Genomic DNA, 22,040 nt, shown 5'->3' with positions numbered 1-22,040 from the left:
AAGATGGCAACTAACAATTCTTCCAACTCTTAAATCTTACGACTGTAGTAATACATTCATTGTGTGACATTATGTATTGTAATTCTCTAGGTTTGTATCTTATCCCTCTACTAAACTATAAAGTTCATGAGGGCAGGAATTATGTTTTATCTGAATTTTGTACTTACACCTCATTGCTGAGCATGATGCTCTAATCAGAGTTGGCACTTACACATTTATTTGTTGTTGATGAGTCTGTGTATATCATATATCATACATACACACATCCCTACCCTTTATCACAAACACATGCTTTCATAAACCATAAGTCTTCTTATAATACTAAAATATTAAAAATCCCCTACCTCTGAGATCAGATTCTATTCATTTATCTGTACTCGATACAAGCTATAAGAATCAGCAGTGTATGACTTTACTTTGCTGTAAAAGAGCCCAGGTGCCTTTAATGTAGCAAGTTAAAAATACAACACACACCCACTATTCACATCACCTGGTCAGTTCCTTTAACTATTTCCAGTATATCACCTCTTGAAAACTATTTATGTGGCCACAAGTTAACACTAGAAGTTCATTCATGATTTTCTTAGACTCAATTAATTTAATGTTCCACTTTTTCTACTGAACTAATAAAGATAAAGTGCAGGATAGATATATCTGATGATGGTAAATACACAATTTTTCAGGAGTATAGAAAAATACCTTTAAAAATAAACTTTTCAAATAGTTGTGGCAAAGTAACACACCAGTAGCTAATTTCATCTTATTCATTCATTTTATTTATTAGTAACTATCATGAATAGGTTACCATTAATTCCTATAATTCTGGTGATTTACATTATTTTTGACACATCAATCACTATCCAACAAATTGGCATCCCTTACCCAACCAACTGCAATCCAATAATACTTTCCCATCAAAATAATGAAGCAAAATCAAATAGGGAGTTTTCAATCAACAGTACATTTATTTTACCTTAAAACAAAACAACAACAAAACCCCCAACTATATGGAGTAACTAAAAAAGGTACTATAGATTATTCTGTCTTCAAAAGTATAGGTCTAACAGTAGGGGGAAAAATAACATTCTATTTGCTGTATTTATTCAGTGCTAAATGCTACTTTATTTTTATACAAAGCTGTAATTCTAAGTAGTCTAATTAAGTGTAGTGTGAAAATAAGCACTAGTCCATGTGACTTCGGGTCAAGGAAAAACTGGGAAAGGAAGAACTCAGGGCTTAACAGGGGTATATGATTTTCTTTTTTTTATATTTGGCTAACTGTATTTCAATATACTTTATTTCCTTCATAATCCTATGTATTTTACTTCATGCTTTTTAAACATTATTCTAAATGTATTCTTGTATTGTGAATTGCCAGACTGTGGGGTGGGGCTGGGGTGGAGGGTCCATGATACAAGTTAAGAATCCTTGGCCTAAAAGAAGTTAGGCTACGCACCTAAAATATGTTTCTATATTCTGCTTCATTTTTCAAAGCCATTTTGGTTTGGTTTTCTTTTATATGTTTTTGGGAAGGAGGTCAGACTATAATTATTAAGTATGTACTAACAGGGTTTGATAAATATTTACTTTATAGAATGGGCTTTGGGCAGGGACTTATTTTCTATTAGTCTACTACTATAAGAAATAAAAAGTAGATACAACTGCTGAGGGGAAAGAAGTGATATTATTAATCAATCAATCAATCAGTCAACAAGCCATTATTACATACTACAGGCCAGGCACTGTGGTAAGCATTGGAGATACAAAAGTAAGATAAAAGAAGTCCTTGATGAAATATGTTTTACCACTGAATATTTTTGAGTCAAAGATTTTCTGAAAAATATTTTATTGAAAAATAGAACACACACAAACCTATATGAATACACATGAAAAATCCTACTTCTACAATCTATGAGACTCACCTGGTCATGATCAATATCGGCATCTCCTGTGATGACAATTCGTTTCTCAATTCTTGTTTCAGACACTCCGCCTTTCACTGTCTAAAAGTCATAAGGGAAAATAAATTAGAATGAAGTCACTAAATTCATACACACACACACACACACACACACACACACACACGTGTGTGTATTTCTATTTAATAAAAAATATGAGAATGGGATTCAGTACAGTATTACCAGGCAACTAAATCCTTTTGGGAGAATGAAGCTAATGGTGGTTTATGTTTGAATTTATTAGAGAACACTTTTGCACCCAAAGATGGAATCAGTTTCCAAGTGAAATGGGCTTTAAGATGTACTTGTCCTGAATCGGATGAAATTAGAACAAACATATAAACTAGGCCTGCTGTTTTTGTTGTTGATTTGTCTGCAAATTTTGGCTTGGTTTGAGATTTGGTTTAAAAAAAAAGCACTGGGGTTTGGTTGGGATTCAGCAAATTAGTCACTTTGGTTTTTAAAACATTTTATTTAATCCAATTCACTTTTTAGTGATGTGGATTAACATATGGATGGACAGGGGAGTGGAAAGGGCAGGAGAGGGGAGAAGACACTCACATTTCCATGTCTTAGTAAGTTCACAGGGTATGTCAGGAACTAGTCTCTAGAGATTTTGTTAACCTACTTGCTGCAACACAATGTGTGATATTTTATTACAGGCAAGAAAGCTCCATGTCACACAGTCCTTTCAAAGGCAAACAAACATTTAAGTGTCTGTAAATCTCTGAGTCAGATTCCTGAAACCACAAAGGGCAGTGTGTTTAAAAGGACTCTGGCCCATGGGATAACATGAGACTCAAAGCGATTTCTTTTTCAAAATGAGAGACCTGGCAAATGTGCCAAGAGACAAGGAAAAATGCCCAAGAATATTTTAGAATATTAAAAAAAACACTAGCATCACTGATATGGAAAAATGAATAGGAAAAAAAGGGGTTGGAAAATAACTCTAAGGAAGAAATTTTTTTAGTATATGGTTTTATCAGATGATCACAGTGGTAGTTAAACCAAAGTGACTGGACCAAAAATACATGATTTAAAACATTTTTATGGCAATATTTTCAGCCCCTGCCCTCCTTAAGATACTTTGGGAGACTAAGCTATACTTACAAAGTCTACAATGCCACATTTTTCTCATCTAAATGCTAAACAAATAAACCCTTTAATTATCTTCACCCTCTGACTTTGATTACGTTAAACTGAAAAGTTTTTGCATAAACAAAGCCAATGCAACCAAGATTGAAAGGGAAGCAGAAAGCCGGGAAACAATTTTTACAGTGTCTCTGATAAAGGCTTCATTTCTAAAACATAGAGAACTGAGTCAAATTTGTAAGAATACAAGTCATTTCCCAACTGAATGATCAAAGGATATGAATAGGCAGTTTTCAGAGGATGAAGTTAAAGCTATCTATAGTCATACGAAAAAATGCTCTAAATCACTATTGATTAGAGAAACGGAAATCAAAACAACTCTAAGGTACCACATCATACCTCTGATTGGCTACCATGACGGAACAGGAAAATAATAAATGCTGGAGATGTGGGAAAATTGGAACTAATAATGCATTATTGGTGGAATTGTGAACTGACCCAACCATACTGCAGAGCATTTGGAACTATGCCCAAACTGTGCACACTCTTTGACCCAGCAATACTACTTCTAGGGCTGTAACCCAAAGAGATCATAAAAATGGAAAAAAGGATCCACATGTGCAAAAATATTTATAGCAGCTCTTTCTGTGGTGGCAAAGAATTGGAAATTGAGGGGATTACTATCAATTGGGGAATGGCTGAACAAGTTGTGGTATATGATGTAATAGAATACTATTGCTCTATAAGGAATGATGAGCAGGCAGACTTCGAGAAGCCTGGAAAGACTTTTATGAACTGATGCTTAGTGAAATAAACAGAACCAGGAGAACACTACACAGTAACAGCCACATTATGGGATGACTTACTTTGATAGACTTAGCTCTTCTCAGCAATGCAAGGACATAAGACAATTCCAAAAGACACAAGATGGAAAATGCTATCCACATCCAGAGAAAGAGAACTATGGAGTCTGAATGCAGAGGGAAGCATACTATTTGCTCTCCTTTTCCTTTGGTGTTTTATTTCTTCTTTCTCATGGTTCTTCCCATTAGTTCTAATTCTTCTTTACATCATGGCTAATGTGAAAATATGCTTAATATGGATGTGTAAGTAGAGCCTGTATCAGATTGCATGTCGTCTTGGGAAGGGAGAAGGAAAGGGAAATGAAGAAAATTTAAAACTCCAAATCTTTTGGGAGTGAATGTTGAGAACTAAAAATAAATTAATTATTAAAAAAAAATCTTCATCCTCTCACCCTTTCAGGATGACTATCTTCTATGTGATACAGATGAATTTGACTTCAAAACCTGAATTCTTAGGTGATAGAAGTGAAATTATGGTATTTTCACTCTCTTAGCATTATCACTTTGAAGTTGTGTAGTAGGAGGGTGGGAAGAGGGAAAAAAGTACAATTCAAAAGAGGTGAATTATTATGAAAGGACCATCTTTTTAATTACTTTAATTTTAATTACTTTACCTTGGTGATATGTGTGGTCGTAGTTGTAGACACGGATTCAGAAGTGATGGTTTGTGCTGTCAACAATGTGCCAGCATCACCAACAGCACCGCCATCAATCTTTAGGTAGTTTAGGGGGAAAAAAAAAGTAATATTTGAGTATTAGTTGTGAGGAAAAGAACCCTCCCCACTGAACAAGTAGCTTTGAATACTGTTTTGTTGCAAACATATAGAAGTCTATAAAAATAAATGTGTTTATACACGGTCACTTGTATAGCATAAGCCATTGGCCAGGAGACCATCTGGTGGTTGGACTATGGAACAAAGATAGGGTAGAAGCTAGTTTTACCAAATAAAACTGTAAGGGATGAAGGAAAGGGAAAACAGAAAAGATGATCACTAAGAGAACCTATATGTAAGGAATCAGAATAGTGAGAAGGCTTTGAAGGATTGGAGGAACCAGTTATTCCCAGTCTCAGTTTTCCCCATCAGTAAAATGAAGGGGTGACACCTGAGGTCCCTTCCAGTTCTAGGTAGCTAGTCCTATGGTCCCAGGATACAAAGGTAGGTTTGTGGTTGAAAGATTCAGGAATATTTGAGGCCCAGAAAACCATCCCACCTGAGCTTATGGAAAGAAACTGCAGAAATTAAATTAAAAGGTTTATTATGTGACCAGGAGAGAATAGAGTACTTGCACTAGATGACACTTAAAAGAAAAGACCTCTTAAGTAGAGAAGGATAGCAATGGGCTGATTTCAAATGATATCTGATACAGAAAAATAACTAAAAACAAACAAAAAAAACCCCTCCCAATACTATAAGACTTGACTCTTAGCTGTTTTCTATGATGGCATTTTGTGCCTGTATCATTATCTCTACATCTATACAGTTAATAGTATAATAATTTTCACTTAAGTAGCAATTCAGTACACAAGCTGTCTACACCTTATAATAGTGGTTCTTGAACTTTATACTCTTAAAAGGGGCCCTTTATACTCTTAAAAATTACTGAGGACCCCAAAGAGCTTTTGTTTATGTGGGTAACCTATCTAATGATATTTATCATGTTAGAAATTAAAATATAAATTCATAAAATATTTATCCATTCTTTTAAGAATAACAATAATAAACATATGACATGATACCATAATGTTTTTATGAAAAATAACTCTATTTTCCAAAATAAAAAAAATAGTGGAGTATCATTATTTTACATATTTCTTGCAAATCTCTTTAATGTCCAATTGATTAGAAGATAGCTATTTTGATATATTATGTTCGAAGCCTATAAAGAAAATCTGGCCTCATATAGATATACAGTTGGAAAAGGAAAGAGTATTTTAATAAGCAAACAATATCTTAGTACTATTATAAAAGTAGTTTTGACTTCATGGAGCCCCTTGAAGGGTCCATGGGGACCTTCCCACAGATCTCACTTTGAAGACCTCTGACTTAGAGTAATAAGGAGAAATAGGAGACATAAAGGCGGGAGGGCTGCCCACACTGGGCAGAGGCATTAGTAATGACAGAGAAGGAAAGCCAATCTGAAGTCTGGTGATTCATTAGTATCAACTAATTGTAATCAACTGTCTAATTCTCAGACATTCACAAAAACATGAGGAATCAATACCAGGGAAAAAAGTGAAGAAGGCTGAAAGGGCTAAAATCCTTCACAAGTGAAATGGGTTGAATGTAGAAACACACTGCCAAAGCAAACTTTTTTCATGACGGCTCTTACAAAAACAACCTCTTTCTATTACCTCCCCTTTCCCTCTACTCAAACAGAAATATCTCTTAAAAACTTACCTGCTTTTGTTTCTATAGTATGTAAGGTTAATATCAGATATATGCCTATAATATCTTTTTTTTGGGGGGGTGAGGCAATTGGGGTTAAGTGACTTGCCCAGGGTCACACAGCTAGTAAGTTTCAAGTGCTGAGGCTAGATTTGAACTCTTCCTGACTACAAGGGCAGAGCTCTATCTACTGCGCCACCTAGCTGCCCCGCTATAATATCATTTTGAAAACTATATACTTAAGGCAATCATATACAGTAAGCAATGCACAAGAATATAACTGATCATACAAAATAACGCCTGTTTCAGAAATTTAAGACTTCTCAAATCATTATTTTACATGCTTTAAATAGTGACATTCTGAAATACTCAATGCTTCCTGCATATTTGCTATGTCTGTCTGGAGGGAAGCTATGTTTACACTTTATTTCTAATATTTTCATGAATACTGTCTGAAGAAACACCTGAAGTTTAAAAACACATGCTTGGCAAACTATAGCTGGACGTAGTAATATGTTTCATATTAAAGAAGGTCTTATATACCCTAGCACCAGGTCAAAATGTAATTGGGAAGTGTTTAAAAATAAATTGATGATTAAAAAAATAAATTGAAACATAGCTAACATTAACTTCGTAGTTTTCTAAATCAATATTGGCCCACAGGGATGTATTTCTATTTGAGTTTGACACCTAGTTGCCTCATTAAAGGGAAGGTACCAAAAGATACCTCAACCTCAGAGACGTGTAAACCACCAGAAAAAGCAGAGAAAAATAAGACAAAATAAAGTATCAAAAATTAAAATATTACCCCCCTCCTGTATGCCCTCCAAATCTTACTGCCTTTTTTTTTTTACCTGTGGAGATTCATAAGTGATGGTTTTGGTCTCTGTTTGGACAATTGGGACTTCCTTGGTGGAGATCTCTGTTCTTTGTGAAGCATCAGAAATAGTTACCATCTCTGTTTTTACCACTGGTGGCTGAAGTGGAAAAAGGAAGGCAACATTAAATTCTAATGATAATTAGGTAAAGCTGTTTAGTGGAACCATCAAAATAGCTATAAGAAACATCCACACATGCATTCATACACAAGAGAAAAAGAATCAGCAGGAAAAGCATTTAAAGGAAATCATCTTTCCCAATACAGCAAGAAATAAAATAGGAATGAGGGAGAGGAAAAACAAAAAGAAGTGGTTTGACATCTCTCATCTAATCTACTATTCTGAGGACACATTCCCTTCAATCAGGTAGGTGTCAAACCTATCATGCCTTGATTCACTGCAACAGGCTTTTAAGCAAGTAACAGCAGAATGCAAGAACCTATGTAGAATGAAATTCACAACAGTTGACTATAGTTCTCTAAGTTGACCATTTTTTAGAAGTCAATATGGCAGACGACAAAGATTTCACTGTTTGTATCACAGTTTGCATAAAGGTACATTCATGTGCAGATGATGTAGAGGCTCAGGTGGATTTATGTTTGCTCTTTCCTCATATTCTTCTTATTCCCACATACAAAGGGTACAGCGAGGAAAATGTTGTTTTCTTGAGAATTAACCACAGAGTCCTTTGTTTAAAGAAAAAAAAGCTGTCTTTTCTCAACATCAAAACAATGAAATTTTAAATGGGATCAGAAGAAAGCTACTATATCCATTTTGTGGTGGCATAGCTAGAATTCTTCCCCAGAGCGCTTTAAAATGGCCCCATGAGCTGGTATAATTTTAGCCTGCTAAGCATGTGTCAGACTCAGCTCTGGATCTGCAGTGGCAATGTATTCTTGAAAATAAATTAAAACAGCAGCACTATTGATTCTTGGAGATCACATTCCAAAGACCTATCTGGTTTTGTTTAAATGTTAACAACTACATATTAAAAGCAAACAACAACAATAATAATGATGCCACAAAAACAAAATCACAGGCTCTCAAAATGCATGTTCATGAGATAACAATATAGCCTAAAAAAGTAAATAGCACACAAATCCTCATTAAAATTTCAATATACAGTCAATTGAGGATTATATGCCCTAACAAAGGGAGGGTATGTTTATAAATATCTAAGGAAAAAAATCTAAACATCTTGTTAACTCAGCTCTGGATGCAGAGATAGGCAGTCTGCACAGTCAGTAGTCCCCTCTAACCACAAAACAATTTGGACCACCAAAGCAGGATTACTAGAAGTCAAGGAAGTTCATGGCCACAGGGGGAGAAAAGGGAAAGGCACAGAGATGCTGTGGATAATGCATAAAACATTTGATCTTGCTTCAAATAATCCAGAATTGACCATATAACAATTAAGGGTGAGGGAGGGGTCTCTGATTTAACAGGCTTTCTGGTTGCTCTGAGGGCTGGAAGGAGGTTTTTAGACAAACCACGTTATCTATAGAACCTTCAAAACACAAACACCACAATGACATCCCAAAAGCAATGCTTTGAAACTGTGAGGAGATACTACCACAGTATGGCAGTAATAGGAATGGTAATAAGTAATAAGGCCCTCCTTAACACTGTTTCACCTGGATAATCTCTTCCCGGCTCCATTCCACCCATAATGCTGTACTTATCTGGGAGATGAAAGAGAGATAGATCTGACACTGAGCTGAAGACTGAGAGAAAGTTTAGTTGTAAAGACCAAACCCAACAACAAGAACATGAAAACACAACCACTCACCCTTTGGACCACATTTCCCGACATTCAAACAAAGATCAATTTTCTTGCAGAAGTAATAAAAAGGGACATTCAGTGTCAAAAATCAGAAGAGACTAAAGATAAGACATATTTGGAAATGTTTAGAACATGCAAAGAAAAATTTAAATGTGAAATAGGAAGCAAAATAAAAATAAAGGGCATGATATAGTGGCTGTAGCAAAGTTCGCCCTACTGGATGATCCAGTTGCAGCAAAGAAGCTAGAAACCATGAATTAAGCTGGTAGAAATTCCCTGCTCATCAGTGGTTTCTCCCTTCCATTAGAGAGAGAAGGATCTGAATCTTGCTGAAATCCCTGAACAAGAACTGGGAGGACAGGAGGAAGAAGAAAGGCAGGTGCTTTCGACCTGTAAATAGCTCTATAATTTTTGGCACTCCCATTTACCTCTGAACAACAAATTATTTCTGGCAAAACATCAATGTCAACATGAGACACCTCTCCGTTTACTTTGTGCTGTTCTTCCTCAGTTTCTTCTCTCATGTCTTGCTCATATCCTTCTTTTAAACTCTTCTCTCCAGTGACCTTTTGGGAAACTACATTTTCCTGGACCACTGTTTCTACTGTGATTTGCTTTACTGAGCTGGCTTCTGGCACTGCTTCCACACACTGTACTACCTTTGACTCTCGAGCTTCTTTCTCCTCCTCCACCTCTTCTGCGTTTTCCTCCTGCTCTTCCCGGATGGTACCCTCTTTCACCCGGTGGTGGGGTCGGTACTCTCCCACATCTTCTTCCTCACTTTCACTGCTGCTGCTGCTGCTGTTCTCTGAAGACAGGGAGGGGGAGTCTTTGTGTGTCTGGGGTTCCACCTTACGTGTCTCCCCAGGATCACTCCCGGGTGGTACTCTGTCTCTACTGTTCACGCCTTCTGTGATTACTCTCTCTTCTTTCCCAACCTCTGCCTGCTTCTTCACCTCCACTACATTCAGAGTCTCATGTGAACTCTGTACAAAAAAAAAATGGATGAGGAAAAACAAAAAATATATGAATAAACCAAAAAAAAGGGGGGGGATGAATACAAAAATCAACTGACGGCAGGTTCATGTCATGGAGAAAAACAAGGATGATTGTGATGGGCTGACTGAAAGGGAAGAGGGGGAAAATGTGAGGGTGATCAGACATGGCAGGCAATGGAAATTAACATGTAAAAATGGGAGAACCTTAACAGCATCGTTGGCTCCAGAACAAGGCCCTTCTGTTGTGGGAGCACGTTTCTGTGGAACAAAAAGCAACCAAGGACACAAAATCAATAAGGTTTTACCTCAACACCTACCAAAACACATGACACAACAAAGGCAGAACAGAAAGAAACAACACCTTCAGGAACCCTTTGCTCTTATCACAAAGCGTAGTCAATACAAGCACTAAAGCCTAAAAACCTACTCACTGACCACCCCCCCTTCCCCTCAAAAAACAAACAAAACAAAACAAAAACAGGCAAAGCCCCTTTCAATCCTACAAGGACGGCCCATCACCTCTACCATTTTAAGCTGAAGAATCAACACTGAAATCCTACCAAAGCCCACTGATCTGTGAGAGTAAGAGCTTCGTGATTTCTCTAAACTATTCTAGAAACAATCTTGTTGTACTTCTCTGGCCAGAAAAACCCTCACCTCAAGAATCCTGACCTAAATTAATGCAATGTCAAGGAAATGCTATCTTATTTGAAGACTGTTTAAAATAAAAGGGGATTAAATTCCACATCTGGCTATTAATTCATACAGACTTCAGTGGAGACTAGCAAAAAGGAACCCTAGAAAGTTTAGGCTGAACAATAATGTTCTAATGTAGGTATCTACCTAAATTAAACTGAAACAACTTTTAGTGTTTCAGATGTACTCCCCAAAGGCTTTAAATAGTATTTAAGACTAACTACAATTTACTCTAGGTCGGTGATAATCAAGATATCTAATAGGTGCTTAAAAATAAAAACATAATTACTTCACTACTGTCATCACTACAATAAGATGTATATGGCACACTGCTATGATAAACATTTTGGGAATTTTTTTCCCCTAAAGAGTTTTCATTTTTTAAAAAAAATCAATTGCAGGGTAACTTGCTCACTCAGCAGGGTGGAGGGGCCACAGTTTCATTTCTCAAGGCAAAGAAATTTATATTAGGAAGAAGAGATGTTGCTGTGATACAGGTGAAGGGAATACCACCACTGGAAAATGCTTTCCTTTCCCAAGATGGCTCCCAAACACCTGTCAAGGGGGATAGAACCATATCCTACACCCAAATACCCACTCCCCTCCATCTTTCCCCCCCATATATCATAGTTATTAGTACTATTTCTCCTGAACCGAATATATTTCAGTAATAAAAACCTACCCCCCTCCTCCCCACCTATTGAATATTCAAAAATCTTATTCCTTCACATGTGGCTTTAAAGAACAGGAGAGGGAGGAAAAAAAGCAAAATGCACCTCAGGCAACTGTGAGAAGGGCGAGGAAGAAAGCATTTCAGAAGGTACACTATAATTCACAACAGAGCCCTCTGCTGTCCGAATGCTGGTTGATGTGAAGGTGGCTTTCATGCTAGCAGAAAAGCCCTCTTTACTAAATAAAATTGATGTTATCTCCTCTTCTAGGCTCTAGACAGTCAGAAAAGGGAAAGCAAAGAATTAACAATGAAAAGAGGATACAGACAACAGTGACCTATGAAAGGAAAGGTTACACAAGACAGGAAACAAAAAGAACAGTATAAAACAGAAAGAAAGAAGTTCTCATTCTGAGAGGGTTCTCTGGACCTCATCATGTCACTCCCCTGCTTGAGAGCCATGGATGGCTCTCTGTTGCCTGTAGGATAAAGGGCAGTAGGTCCCAATTTGAACACTCCATCAGGCTAGATTCCTTTCTGACCCCAAAATATTCCAAGTTCATTCCCAGTTGATATTCAGTAAATGTTTTGGGTAAATTAATATTGAAAAGAACCACTGAGAACTCAAATGGAAAACACCCCTGAAGAATCAGAAAACATGGCCCAATATGCAATGGAAACTGTTGTAAAAAAAAAACAAGTGCCTTTGAAAAGGAAATGACACATGGATTAATCACACTTCAAATTCTTGGGCTTAAATGCCCAAGGTCATTAAGTGGCTTGCCCCAGATCACAAAGGTAGTTAAGTATCACAAGTATGATGTGAACTCAAGCCTTTAGGCTCCATGGACAATGCTCTTCCCACGTATTATACTGCTGAAACTATTAAATTAGCTTTGCAGGTAGGTAGAAGATGAAAACCCAGCAAGGCGAAGAAGAAGAAAATGAGAAGCACCTTAGAGAAATAATAAAAATCTTACATTTGCCTAGCACTGTATAATTTGTGGCATGCTTTCCTTGCAATAAGTCTCTGAGGTGGATGTTGCAAGTATCACATCCATCCTATTTTTAGAGACAGGCAAAGTGAGGCTCCAAAACGTTTAGACTGTTTTCCCAAAGCTGGTGTCAGAGCCAGAACTAGATCTTAGGTTTCTAATTTACATCTCCAATGCTCTTTCACCTGCATTCTACGAAAGAGTGTTGAGTAAAGTGTATAAAGAGCAGGTGGGTTTCAGAATAAAAACCATGCAACAATGGTGAAAAAAAATTTCTGAGAGGAAATTGTAAAAAAAAAAAAGTTACCAGAAAATTAACTAACCCCTGCCCAATCTAGAAAAAAAAATTCTGTTCCTCCTTTTTCCATTTCACTTGATTATAATATATATCATTAAACATGCCACTGTGAAAGTCTTTAGATCTCATTAAAACTGAGCTAACTCTTTTTGCATATGAAGATTAAGTTAGGTTAAGAGAACATGAGAACTGTGACTTAGACACCTATTATTAGAGGAAACTGAGGTAACCCTTTCCCTTCCCCTCCACCCCTCAGTGAAGTAACTTGCTCTCAAAGTTGCTGATTCAACATTAGCCAGCCTGTCATGTGTTCTGAGTTCTTTCTGATGGAATTACATTGATACCTGCCCTGAGTTACGAATGCATTCTGTGGTAGAAGAACAGGTAACTAGTTTATTGAGGGATACAGAACCCAGGAGAATTAAATCTGGGACCCTGTGCTCATTAGCAGAGTGTTCTAACCAAGTGAGCTAATCAGTCCTAGAGAAAATGCCTTTCTACAAAATACTCCCTTTTTCCAAACCTAAGTTACTTCTTGGCAAAGGGGGAATTGCGTAATTCCACATGTCCCCTCAAATAAACTAAATTCCCTAAGAGCAAGACCATGCTTTTTCTTTTACATCCTCCCACTGGGTGCTTTGTACATGGCAGACACAAAAAGCACACTGTAGACTGACAGTAACTGCCCTCAAACAAGGTAAACATTTGCTCTGCAATACATAAGACACACAAAAAGCACTCAAGAAATAAGGAAAAAGAAATTGGGAGAATTCTAACTTGCCAACTAGCACCGGGCCTTCCAAAAAGTAGAGGCGCCATCACTGGGCTGCACAGGTGTTTGATGGGTGGCCGTAGCATATCGCTACCTTTTTCTAGCTTAATGAAAAGTCAGCCCCGGTGTAGTTCTAATTTTAAATACAATCACATCTTTTAGCACCCACAATTGCCACTCTGACAATTTCAATGCAATGCTTGGAAGTGCTATACAAACACCAGGTACTTGCAACAGAAGTCACGCTTTTTCCAAGGGCCAGTCACTTCACCCAATTCCAGGGATTGCCTTGGATTCCATGTTGGATGATATAGGCACTTATGCATTCAACGCATTCAATGCATAAGTCATGATTAAAAAAAAAAAAACATTCCTGAAGAGTACTGTTATTTAAATGACACGTGCTTCATCCAACAGCTATCAAAATAAATTTTGTAAATGCAAAAATTAAAAAAAAAACACCCTATCCCAAGGTGGTTCCAAAAAAACCCCCAACAGTTCACAGAAGCAGAAAAGGGCCTCCAATAGCTCAGAAAAAGAAAAGGGGAAAAAGCAAGGGTAGATACAAGGATGCAAGGTGAACACCTTGTCTGTCTCCTGAGCTTTTTCTTCAACAATCGGGGGTGCTGGGATCTGCTGCTTCTTCACGGGCAAAATATCCATTTTGAAAAGGTGATCTTTTCTCTATTATTTTAAACATTGAACATAATTAACACATAACACAAATACAAAATACCTCTAACAACATAGACATGAAATAATCTTGTAGGTCAATAGAACAAATATTTCAGGGAGATGAGACAGTGGGCTTCTGAGGAATCTTCTCCCTTCTTAATCTAACACACAAGCGTATCATCACATCATACATTTATCCATTACAAGAGATATCCATCCCGTTGTAAAACAATGAACTCACTTTATCAACAATTTCAGTGTACCTGAAAGGAAGAATGTAACAGTTATAGACAACAATCCTAAGCAGCCACCTATGTGCCTTAAAACTTAATTAATACCTCAAAAAAATTCAGATATAAAAATGGAGCATTATTGTTCAACTGTTTTTATTAATTGATCTGCGAGCTAAATGAATTTTTCTTTTAATCTCTCATAAGCTTCTGATTGCACAGTTCATATACTTTTTGGTTTTTAAGATACAGAAATAACAAAAATGACATTTTAATACCTGGACCATAACTGGTGGCGATTTTGTAAACTGCAATCTGAATCATGACATACTGCAATTAATTCACTAGAGAATTTGCGTTTGGGGAAAAGGAGACTATAGTTACACCTTTTTTTTTTTTAAACAGAAAAAAAAGCCAGCAGAACTAGTAGCATAATAAATCACTGCCTCTCTAAGTGTAATACCTATGCCCATGAAGGTTATTTGTAAATAACACAATGGTTGTCCAGGCCAGGAGCTAGAACAGATGGAGGCCCATTTTTTCATTCCAAAAACATTTATTAAGCCCTTACATTGTGCACCAGTATAGCTGCTGGGCATACAATGAAAAAAATGAAATGATCTCTGCACTCAATGGGCTCTAATTATACTGAAACAAAAGAGAAACAAAATAGAGTATTCTAAAAAAAATTCTTATTTTGGTATTGAGGACAAAAGGCAGAAAATGTTTTAGAAGTCCTCGCTTTCAAGATATATACAAATACAGTTGTATGCATTTCATTATTTCTGTTAGCTTAAGAGATATTCAAATTCCTATGAATTTTTATTTTCTAATTTATTTATTTTATTCTAATTTTCACAAAAATTAGAAATTAAACAAACTTCTTACTGTAACCAAGCTCACACTTAAACCCTCAATCCTCATTGCAATATATTGTCGTAGTCTTTAATTCATGCTTCAATGGTTTTGGATAAACCCTGTTGCAACTAATCAAACTTAAAAAAAAATTGGTCTATCTCTTCTCACATTCATATCTAAGGAATGGGTCTGTGACTAATAAATTGTTAATACATTTTTAGTATTTTAAGAAATTGTTAGAACAACTTAAAAAATTGAAAGGGAAACACTTCATACCTTCCTGATAGAGATTTCAACATAGCAGGCCAGAAGTTTTAACCTTACTGAACGGCCCAAACAAAACACATGCTCACAAATATCTAGTGACATACCCCTTGTGTCTGTTGGGACAAAGGTGTGATACGCCGCTTTTCCCACTCATTGGGGCGTGGTTCAGGTGTGGATTCCATAAAATGGCGCTTGAGTTCACTAATGCTAGCCTGATGTTTCAGTATGTCGTCCTGGGTCTTATCCAGGTCCTAGCAATGTGCAATGTAAAAAAAAAAGAAAAAAGAAAAAAAATCCAAAGGGACAAAAACAAAAGGCCCAGTAGGAAAAATAAAAACAAAAACACAACAAAGCAAATTTATATAATTGAAAAAATAAAAACAAGAAAAATGCCAAGTCTCAAAAGCCATCTCTTGCTGTTCATAAATCACCATTTGTCAAAATTTGAAAAAGCAGCTAATTTTCTTGTCCCCATTCATATTTAAGATGGTTCTAATTTTCCTTTTTTTCTCCCCATCTTTGCATTCTAAGAAACTATACTGACATCTGGATTACTTATGCTAAAAAGTATGAGTATCTCGAAAGAGCTAACTGAATTGGAATGAATCACGATTCCCCTTTCTTCCTTCCTCTTTCCAACTGTAATAATTTGCTTTTGGCTAATTTTCAAAATTAATTTGAATTTCCCAATCATACAGTGGGAGGTTAGGTAGAGAAGTGTACTTGGCTTGAGGGATGGTGCCAAGTTTAAAAAAAAAAAGACAATAAAAAATAAATATAACCAAGAGTTGACTGCATTTAGGCAGTCTGCAAATTCCAAAGACTGCTTCTGATACCTTAAGGAACAAAAACTATGAAGGTAGCTGCTGCCAGGGGATATTGTTATCCCTCTCTTAGGGATCTGCCTAAAAGCAAACATACCCTGGTTAAAAAGTATACAAGCAGCATTGTGTCATAATCACACGTTACCAAATGTGACTTATACACAGGCAAGGGAGAAGCAAAACTGAGCTACTCCAGTTTGACAGCTGCTCATTCTGAGAACAGCAAATCCTACTTATCGGAGTAAATAGTACCTATTGAGCAAAATGCTTTTAGGTTAGCTTTAAGAGTGGTTCTTAAATTTCAAAATTCAAGGAGCAAAGTGTATTCTTTCATGTCTTTAGTCCCTCTCCCTAATACAGAGGGGCAAACCATCATGCATCTCCCAAAATTAGCTGTTCCACATTCATGCACAAGCACAGTAGCTGTTTCAGGGACTTATATCACTATTTTTAAAAAATAGAAAACTAAAAACAAAAACTAACACCTTTGCATGGCATGGAAAAAGTACTGTGGCTTGAGATCAGGCACATTTCTTGGATTTCTTCAAAGCAATGTTATGCATTACACTTCGCAGGATTTTAGTAAGTTATGCAAAAATACATCTCTAGCAATTATCAAAGCTGCCAAAAAGCAACCAAAAGGATTAGTCAGATTACTTCAATTTGCAAACCTCTTGTATACATATCACATACTCTGCCTTAAATATGAAGGGAAAAAAAATCTAAGTTCTGCTGTGACACAGGGAATTCAACAGGGGGCCCTGCAAGATGAGTAAGTTCTTTGTTTTTTAATCAATAAAATCAGTTATCATGACTTCAAAGAAAACATCTGAAGAAATATTTATGTTCCCAATTCCAATTTCTATACAAAAGGTGTGGAAAAAGGTCAATCAGTTAAATGGTAAAGTGATAAATTTTCCAATATCTTAGCATACTGATGGGAACAGAGAGTAAAAAGAAGATACTTTAAAATCTATATCCAGATATCTGTAGAGAGAGAAGTAGGTTTATTTACAAACCCACATCCTATTTTAAAAGGCTCATGGATCAACATTTCACTTGTTGATATTTTTTCCCAGTTGCCACTTCAAGAACTTCCAAAAGATACATTCTTAGAAGCTATAAGAGAACCAGATTGACACCATGCACTCCCCAGTTGCACTTCCCCATGCATTTCATGCACTGTGCTCATAAAGGATTGCCAGCCAGCCTGCAGTGACCTCCCATCCTTAGCAGCCTGGCAGCCATGAAAACAGAATGGGTTTCTTAGATTATACAAACCTCCAACATTAAATTGCTATGTCTGACATAAATATTTTCCCCTTCTACTCTCAAGGAATTCTGTGAAATTAAATCACACACAGAGGGGGGGGAAAGGCAAATATAAACATAAATGTATCAACAAGCACCAGAAATGAGCCAGAGTTTGATAATCTGAGACTTAAAAAACAAATGAGAGTGAAAACCAAAGCCAACACTCAAACCAAACTCGCAAATAAACTCTGCAAGCGCCTCCCAAACAGTAACAATGGCAAGCAGCGACCATCAGAGGTTTCATTTTAGAAAGGGGGAAAATCAAAAAGCATCCACCACCTCCAGCTGTGTTTCCTCTTCTTCAGTCCCCACCTAAAAAGGGCACATAGCAAATGACCAGGAAAAAGTGAAGCATTAGTTCGACTTCTAAAATCAATACAACTGAGTTCTGTTGAAGGTTAAAATACCCAGTTCTAACTTTACCAACCTGGATCATTTCAGTCTCAGAAGCAGCTGTAAACGTTAAGCCACTCTGGTCTTCCTTCACCTAGGGTGGTTGTACAAATGGTTGAAGTAATCTTTTGCAAGGATGAAATGGTCAAGGTGGAAGCTCCATTGTCTTGCTCGCTCTCTTTCAGCCCTCAAATTGTGTTTGGCTTTTCTGAATGCCCTTACCATAGGTGAGTGAAACTAGACAGAGTGCAAACCAGCACTGTTCACTGAACACTAGAACTGAACATTTTAATGCATGATGAAAAAGTGAGGCCCAAATTAGTTAGGTGACTTGTCCAAGGTCACACAGGTGCTAAGTGGCAGAATCTGGATTCAAACTTGGGTCTTCTGACTCCAAATCCAGCTCTCTGTCCACTGCACCATAATCCTCCCTCAATCAGCTCTAATTTCAAAAGTCCAAATCAGTTAGGTAGTTAAAAGAGGGAATACATAACTTGAAATTAAATTAGGATTTATCCTTTTTCCTAGAGATAAATGTTATATGTGTGTTGTCAAATATTTGAGAATGCTATATTTGAAAAAAGAAACAATATTTTGTACTTGCTTATTATTTTATCTTTTCAAAAAGCTTCCAATTTTAAATAAAATGTTAGGCTATAGTTACCTTTATAAAGGACGAATAACATCACAAAAGAAAAATTGTTCACTTCAGAGGAAATAATCTTAAATCTTAATAATGTCACACATTAGGAAAATCTGAAAAATTCACTAGCTTCCCGAGAGAATGCACTTGGAAATCTTGAAATCCATGCAAACAAATGAAAAAAAAAATGAAAAGAGGAATAGAAGTGAAGTTCACTAGTTTTGTCATTAATGGAACAATATATTTTCTTGCTCCATTCTCTAAGAATGCAAACATTTGCTTCATTATTATAAAATTCAGCATTTTTCAAAGGCTTACTGTGTGCAGAGCACAAAGTAAAATCTAAGAGGCCTGAGTTTTAAAAAGTTTAAACTACATGGCATTCAGTTGCTAAACTATGAATCAAAATGTACTAAAGTATCTCAGATTATTAAAAAAAAACTCAGCTTATCTGGCTAATATCAAATATAAAGACCATCCTGAATTTAGAAAGCGCCATCTTCTGAGTTCAAGAATGTGGTCATAACACTCCCAAAAGGTAAGCAGAAGGTATTGTCTTTTCATATGTGTAAAAACTGAGGCCCGACAACCCCCCACCCCCACCAAAAAAAAGTCAGGTTTTAAGATCTATTCCCTTCTAGTTCTAAACACTTAACCACTAACATTTCTGTATTATTCATTCAGCTGACTTCCAACAGTACCATTTTCTTCACAGTACGCAAGACTGATTTCCAAAATTATAGTATGCTGTACACATTTACATTTTAAGTCTATAATAAATGTTTCCAGTTTTTCATAGCCATTAAACACTATGTGCTTATAGTAAACAATGGAATGAAGGCACTAAATTAACTAATAGCACTTATCAAAAGGAAGCACGGTATTTTCTGACTCTATGGAATAGTGGTTAGCTAATTTAGAGACAATTTTAAAAAATTATCCGTCGACCAACAATTAGGTAATAAAAACTGGCAGATTCCCAGTACTAGGAAAGAATACCAGAATGTTCCACCCTATCTAAAAATACAATAAACTTGTAAAAAAAATTCCTATGCTCCTAAGGAAATAATAACAACATAACATTTTCCGCTCTTGGACTACCCAGCACTGAAATTTTAAGCTTCATGGATGATTTATGTAAAAACTTATCTGAAATCCACCACAGTCCAATAATACAAGGACTAGGAAGTTTCAAGATTATGGCTGCAATTACATCTTGCAGATTAAAGAGAAATCAATACTGAACTATAAATTTCATACTTTTTAAAAGGCTCAGGAAGGACAGGAGGAAGGGGAGGAGGAGTGGAGGCAATACTATAGTTACAATTACTCTTAAAAGTCAAAAAGGCTAACAACATCCAACAATAGTAGAAAGAAACAATCCAGGTGTGTTTAATACCTGCTACTGGGGGAGAACGAGGCTGGTGGATTTCTTGAGCACAAGAGTTCTGGGTTAAAAGTCTAGCAGGTGTTCACAACAAATCTAGCACTTATGTGGGTGAACTCCAGAGAGGTGTTCAGGGTGGGAAAACCTTAAGCAAACCACACCAGATCAGAAATGGAGGCGATCAAACTTCCATGACACTCAGCAGTGGGATCAAGCCCACAAGTGGCCAATATAGGTTTAGATTAAATAAGATAGGGAGACCAAGTCTCAAAAACGCAAGGAAGGTAGAGGTTGTGGGGGAGGGGAGAATGAAGCTAAGAAATTCTACAACACAAATATCAATCTATACAGCAGCTCTTTCATATAAACCAAGTTTCCTTTTAAAAAACCTAGTATTCATTGCTTGTGTCTATGTAAGCGGAGGAAGGAATAACACTTCAGGACCAACACAGCCAATACAGATCATTCAAGCAATGGCAGGGTTTTTTGTTGTTGCTGTTTTTTAATTACCAGGATTGGGTATGGGTTTATTTCCAAATTTACTAGCAAATCACTTAGTATTTTACTCTGCATAGGTTGAGTAGCTATGGCTATAGGCTAGTAGTCAACATATCTCTTACATTTACTTCTCATGCACATTATATTTACTTGTGAAAATGAATGAAGCTCTACTTTCCTGAAGGTTAGTTGTGACAGAGTTTTTAAGCAAGTTTATATTCGATGTCAGGAAGCATAACAAGATTCAGTGGGTTTTCATCAAGCTGATGAATTTCAGTCTATGTAGAAGCAATTAAACAATAGGGCTACACACCTCCTCTTCCTCTGCTTTGTCATGCAGGTCATTGTCATAAGAGGTGTTTAATGAAGTTGTCTTAGGCTCCAGGTAGCAGAGAGATAGAGCGAGAGGAAGGGAAAAGGTGAGTGAGAAAGGAACGGACTGGAAAGCAGAAAGTAGCAGCCCAAAGATGAGGAGAAAAGAAGGAATAAATGAAGGCGATGTAATAGGAACATAATGCTGTAGGTCAGCAGGGAGGAAGGAGACGCAAACCTTGGGGAGGCTGGGGAAAGTGAGGTACCCATCTTCATCAAGCAGTGAAGGGAAGTTAGTGGGAAAGCATTTGCAGAAATTGAATGAAAAGTAACCAAACTCAGTATCTTGGTAGTCAGCACCTTTCAGAGTTTTTCCATGGATTGGAGAAGGACAGCTGTGCTTAGCTGGGGACAGCGGAATATCCAAGATAGAATCAAGGGGGGATACTTCAGTATCACCATGCCCCGAGGTTTCACTTAGAGAACTGAATTCCAAGCTCTCCAGTGTGGTTTGATCCACCTCCCCAAAGAGGTCTTCCTCTGAAATGTCAGAAAGCACTTCCATTTCAGGGATTGGCAATAGGTTTGCAGATCGAGATGAAACACAGTGGATGGGTGGTGATGGTGGGTATATGGAAATGGACTATTTATGGTTAAATAAAATAAAATGTATGTTTGTAGGAAAAAAGAAATACATGGGGGGTGGGGGTGAGAGAGGAGAGAAAAAAGAAATGGATAGTTAGTGAAAACTTTTACCTAGCAGAATGGAGAGTATTCCCAATAGTTAAGTTAAATCAATGACCCATTTTTGGTTGTTTTTTAAAAGACTAACTACACTATTTTTATTACATAAAAATATTAGATGACTAATAATTTAAATATTATTTTAGAAATGGCAACAAGAAGTTTTTCTGACTGTGAATTAGTTACTGAGTCTTATTGTAATTACTTTCAACAGATAGGTATTAATAGAGATTCAAAGTATTAGCAGAAAAGCCAGGGTTCAGAGTACCACTGGAAGGACAAGTAGGTGGGACTGTCAAACCCAAAAAGTTCCTAAAAATCTAGTCACCCCCCCAAAAAAAAGTAGAATTCAATTCAAATTGATCCATCCCTACCAAAAAAAAAAAAAAAGACTGACCACTTCAGAGACCTGATGATGAACCTCCCTGATTGACTGTTTTGGATTAACTCTGAAAAGCAGTACTACTGACTTCCTAATAGCCCAAAGTGGCATCCCTGTTTGACA

The 22,040-nt window shown here is 36.7% G+C and overlaps 1 protein-coding gene across 17 annotated transcripts in view; it reads right to left on the bottom strand.

Annotated features, from left to right (window-relative positions):
* The window catches only part of EPB41L2 (erythrocyte membrane protein band 4.1 like 2), a 266,227-nt gene that overhangs the window by 22,541 nt on the left and 221,646 nt on the right, over positions 1 to 22,040 (bottom strand). For 7 of the 17 annotated variants that reach the window (XM_078155137.1, XM_078155138.1, XM_078155140.1 and 4 more), the window contains 9 exons: positions 20,793 to 21,434; positions 17,838 to 17,870; positions 15,525 to 15,671; positions 13,976 to 14,074; positions 10,164 to 10,217; positions 9,390 to 9,947; positions 7,155 to 7,277; positions 4,528 to 4,626; positions 1,923 to 2,003 (listed from right to left, as the gene is read on the bottom strand). In XM_078155137.1, the coding sequence (XP_078011263.1) occupies positions 1,923 to 2,003; positions 4,528 to 4,626; positions 7,155 to 7,277; positions 9,390 to 9,947; positions 10,164 to 10,217; positions 13,976 to 14,074; positions 15,525 to 15,671; positions 17,838 to 17,870; positions 20,793 to 21,434 (1,836 nt within the window). Of the gene's footprint in view, positions 1 to 1,922; positions 2,004 to 4,527; positions 4,627 to 7,154; positions 7,278 to 9,389; positions 9,948 to 10,163; positions 10,218 to 11,431; positions 11,600 to 13,975; positions 14,075 to 15,524; positions 15,672 to 17,525; positions 17,586 to 17,837; positions 17,871 to 17,985; positions 18,046 to 20,792; positions 21,435 to 22,040 lie in introns of all 17 variants that reach the window. The other 10 variants (XM_078155144.1, XM_020987050.1, XM_020987054.1 and 7 more) reach the window with 8 other exon arrangements.

This window comes from Phascolarctos cinereus, unplaced genomic scaffold (assembly GCF_003287225.1).
Source record: "Phascolarctos cinereus isolate Bilbo 61053 unplaced genomic scaffold, phaCin_HiC Scaffold_5;HRSCAF=322, whole genome shotgun sequence".
NCBI lineage: Eukaryota > Metazoa > Chordata > Mammalia > Diprotodontia > Phascolarctidae > Phascolarctos > Phascolarctos cinereus.
The sequence above is the reverse complement of the archived record's forward strand: the minus strand, read 5'-3'. Positions and strand labels throughout refer to the sequence as shown.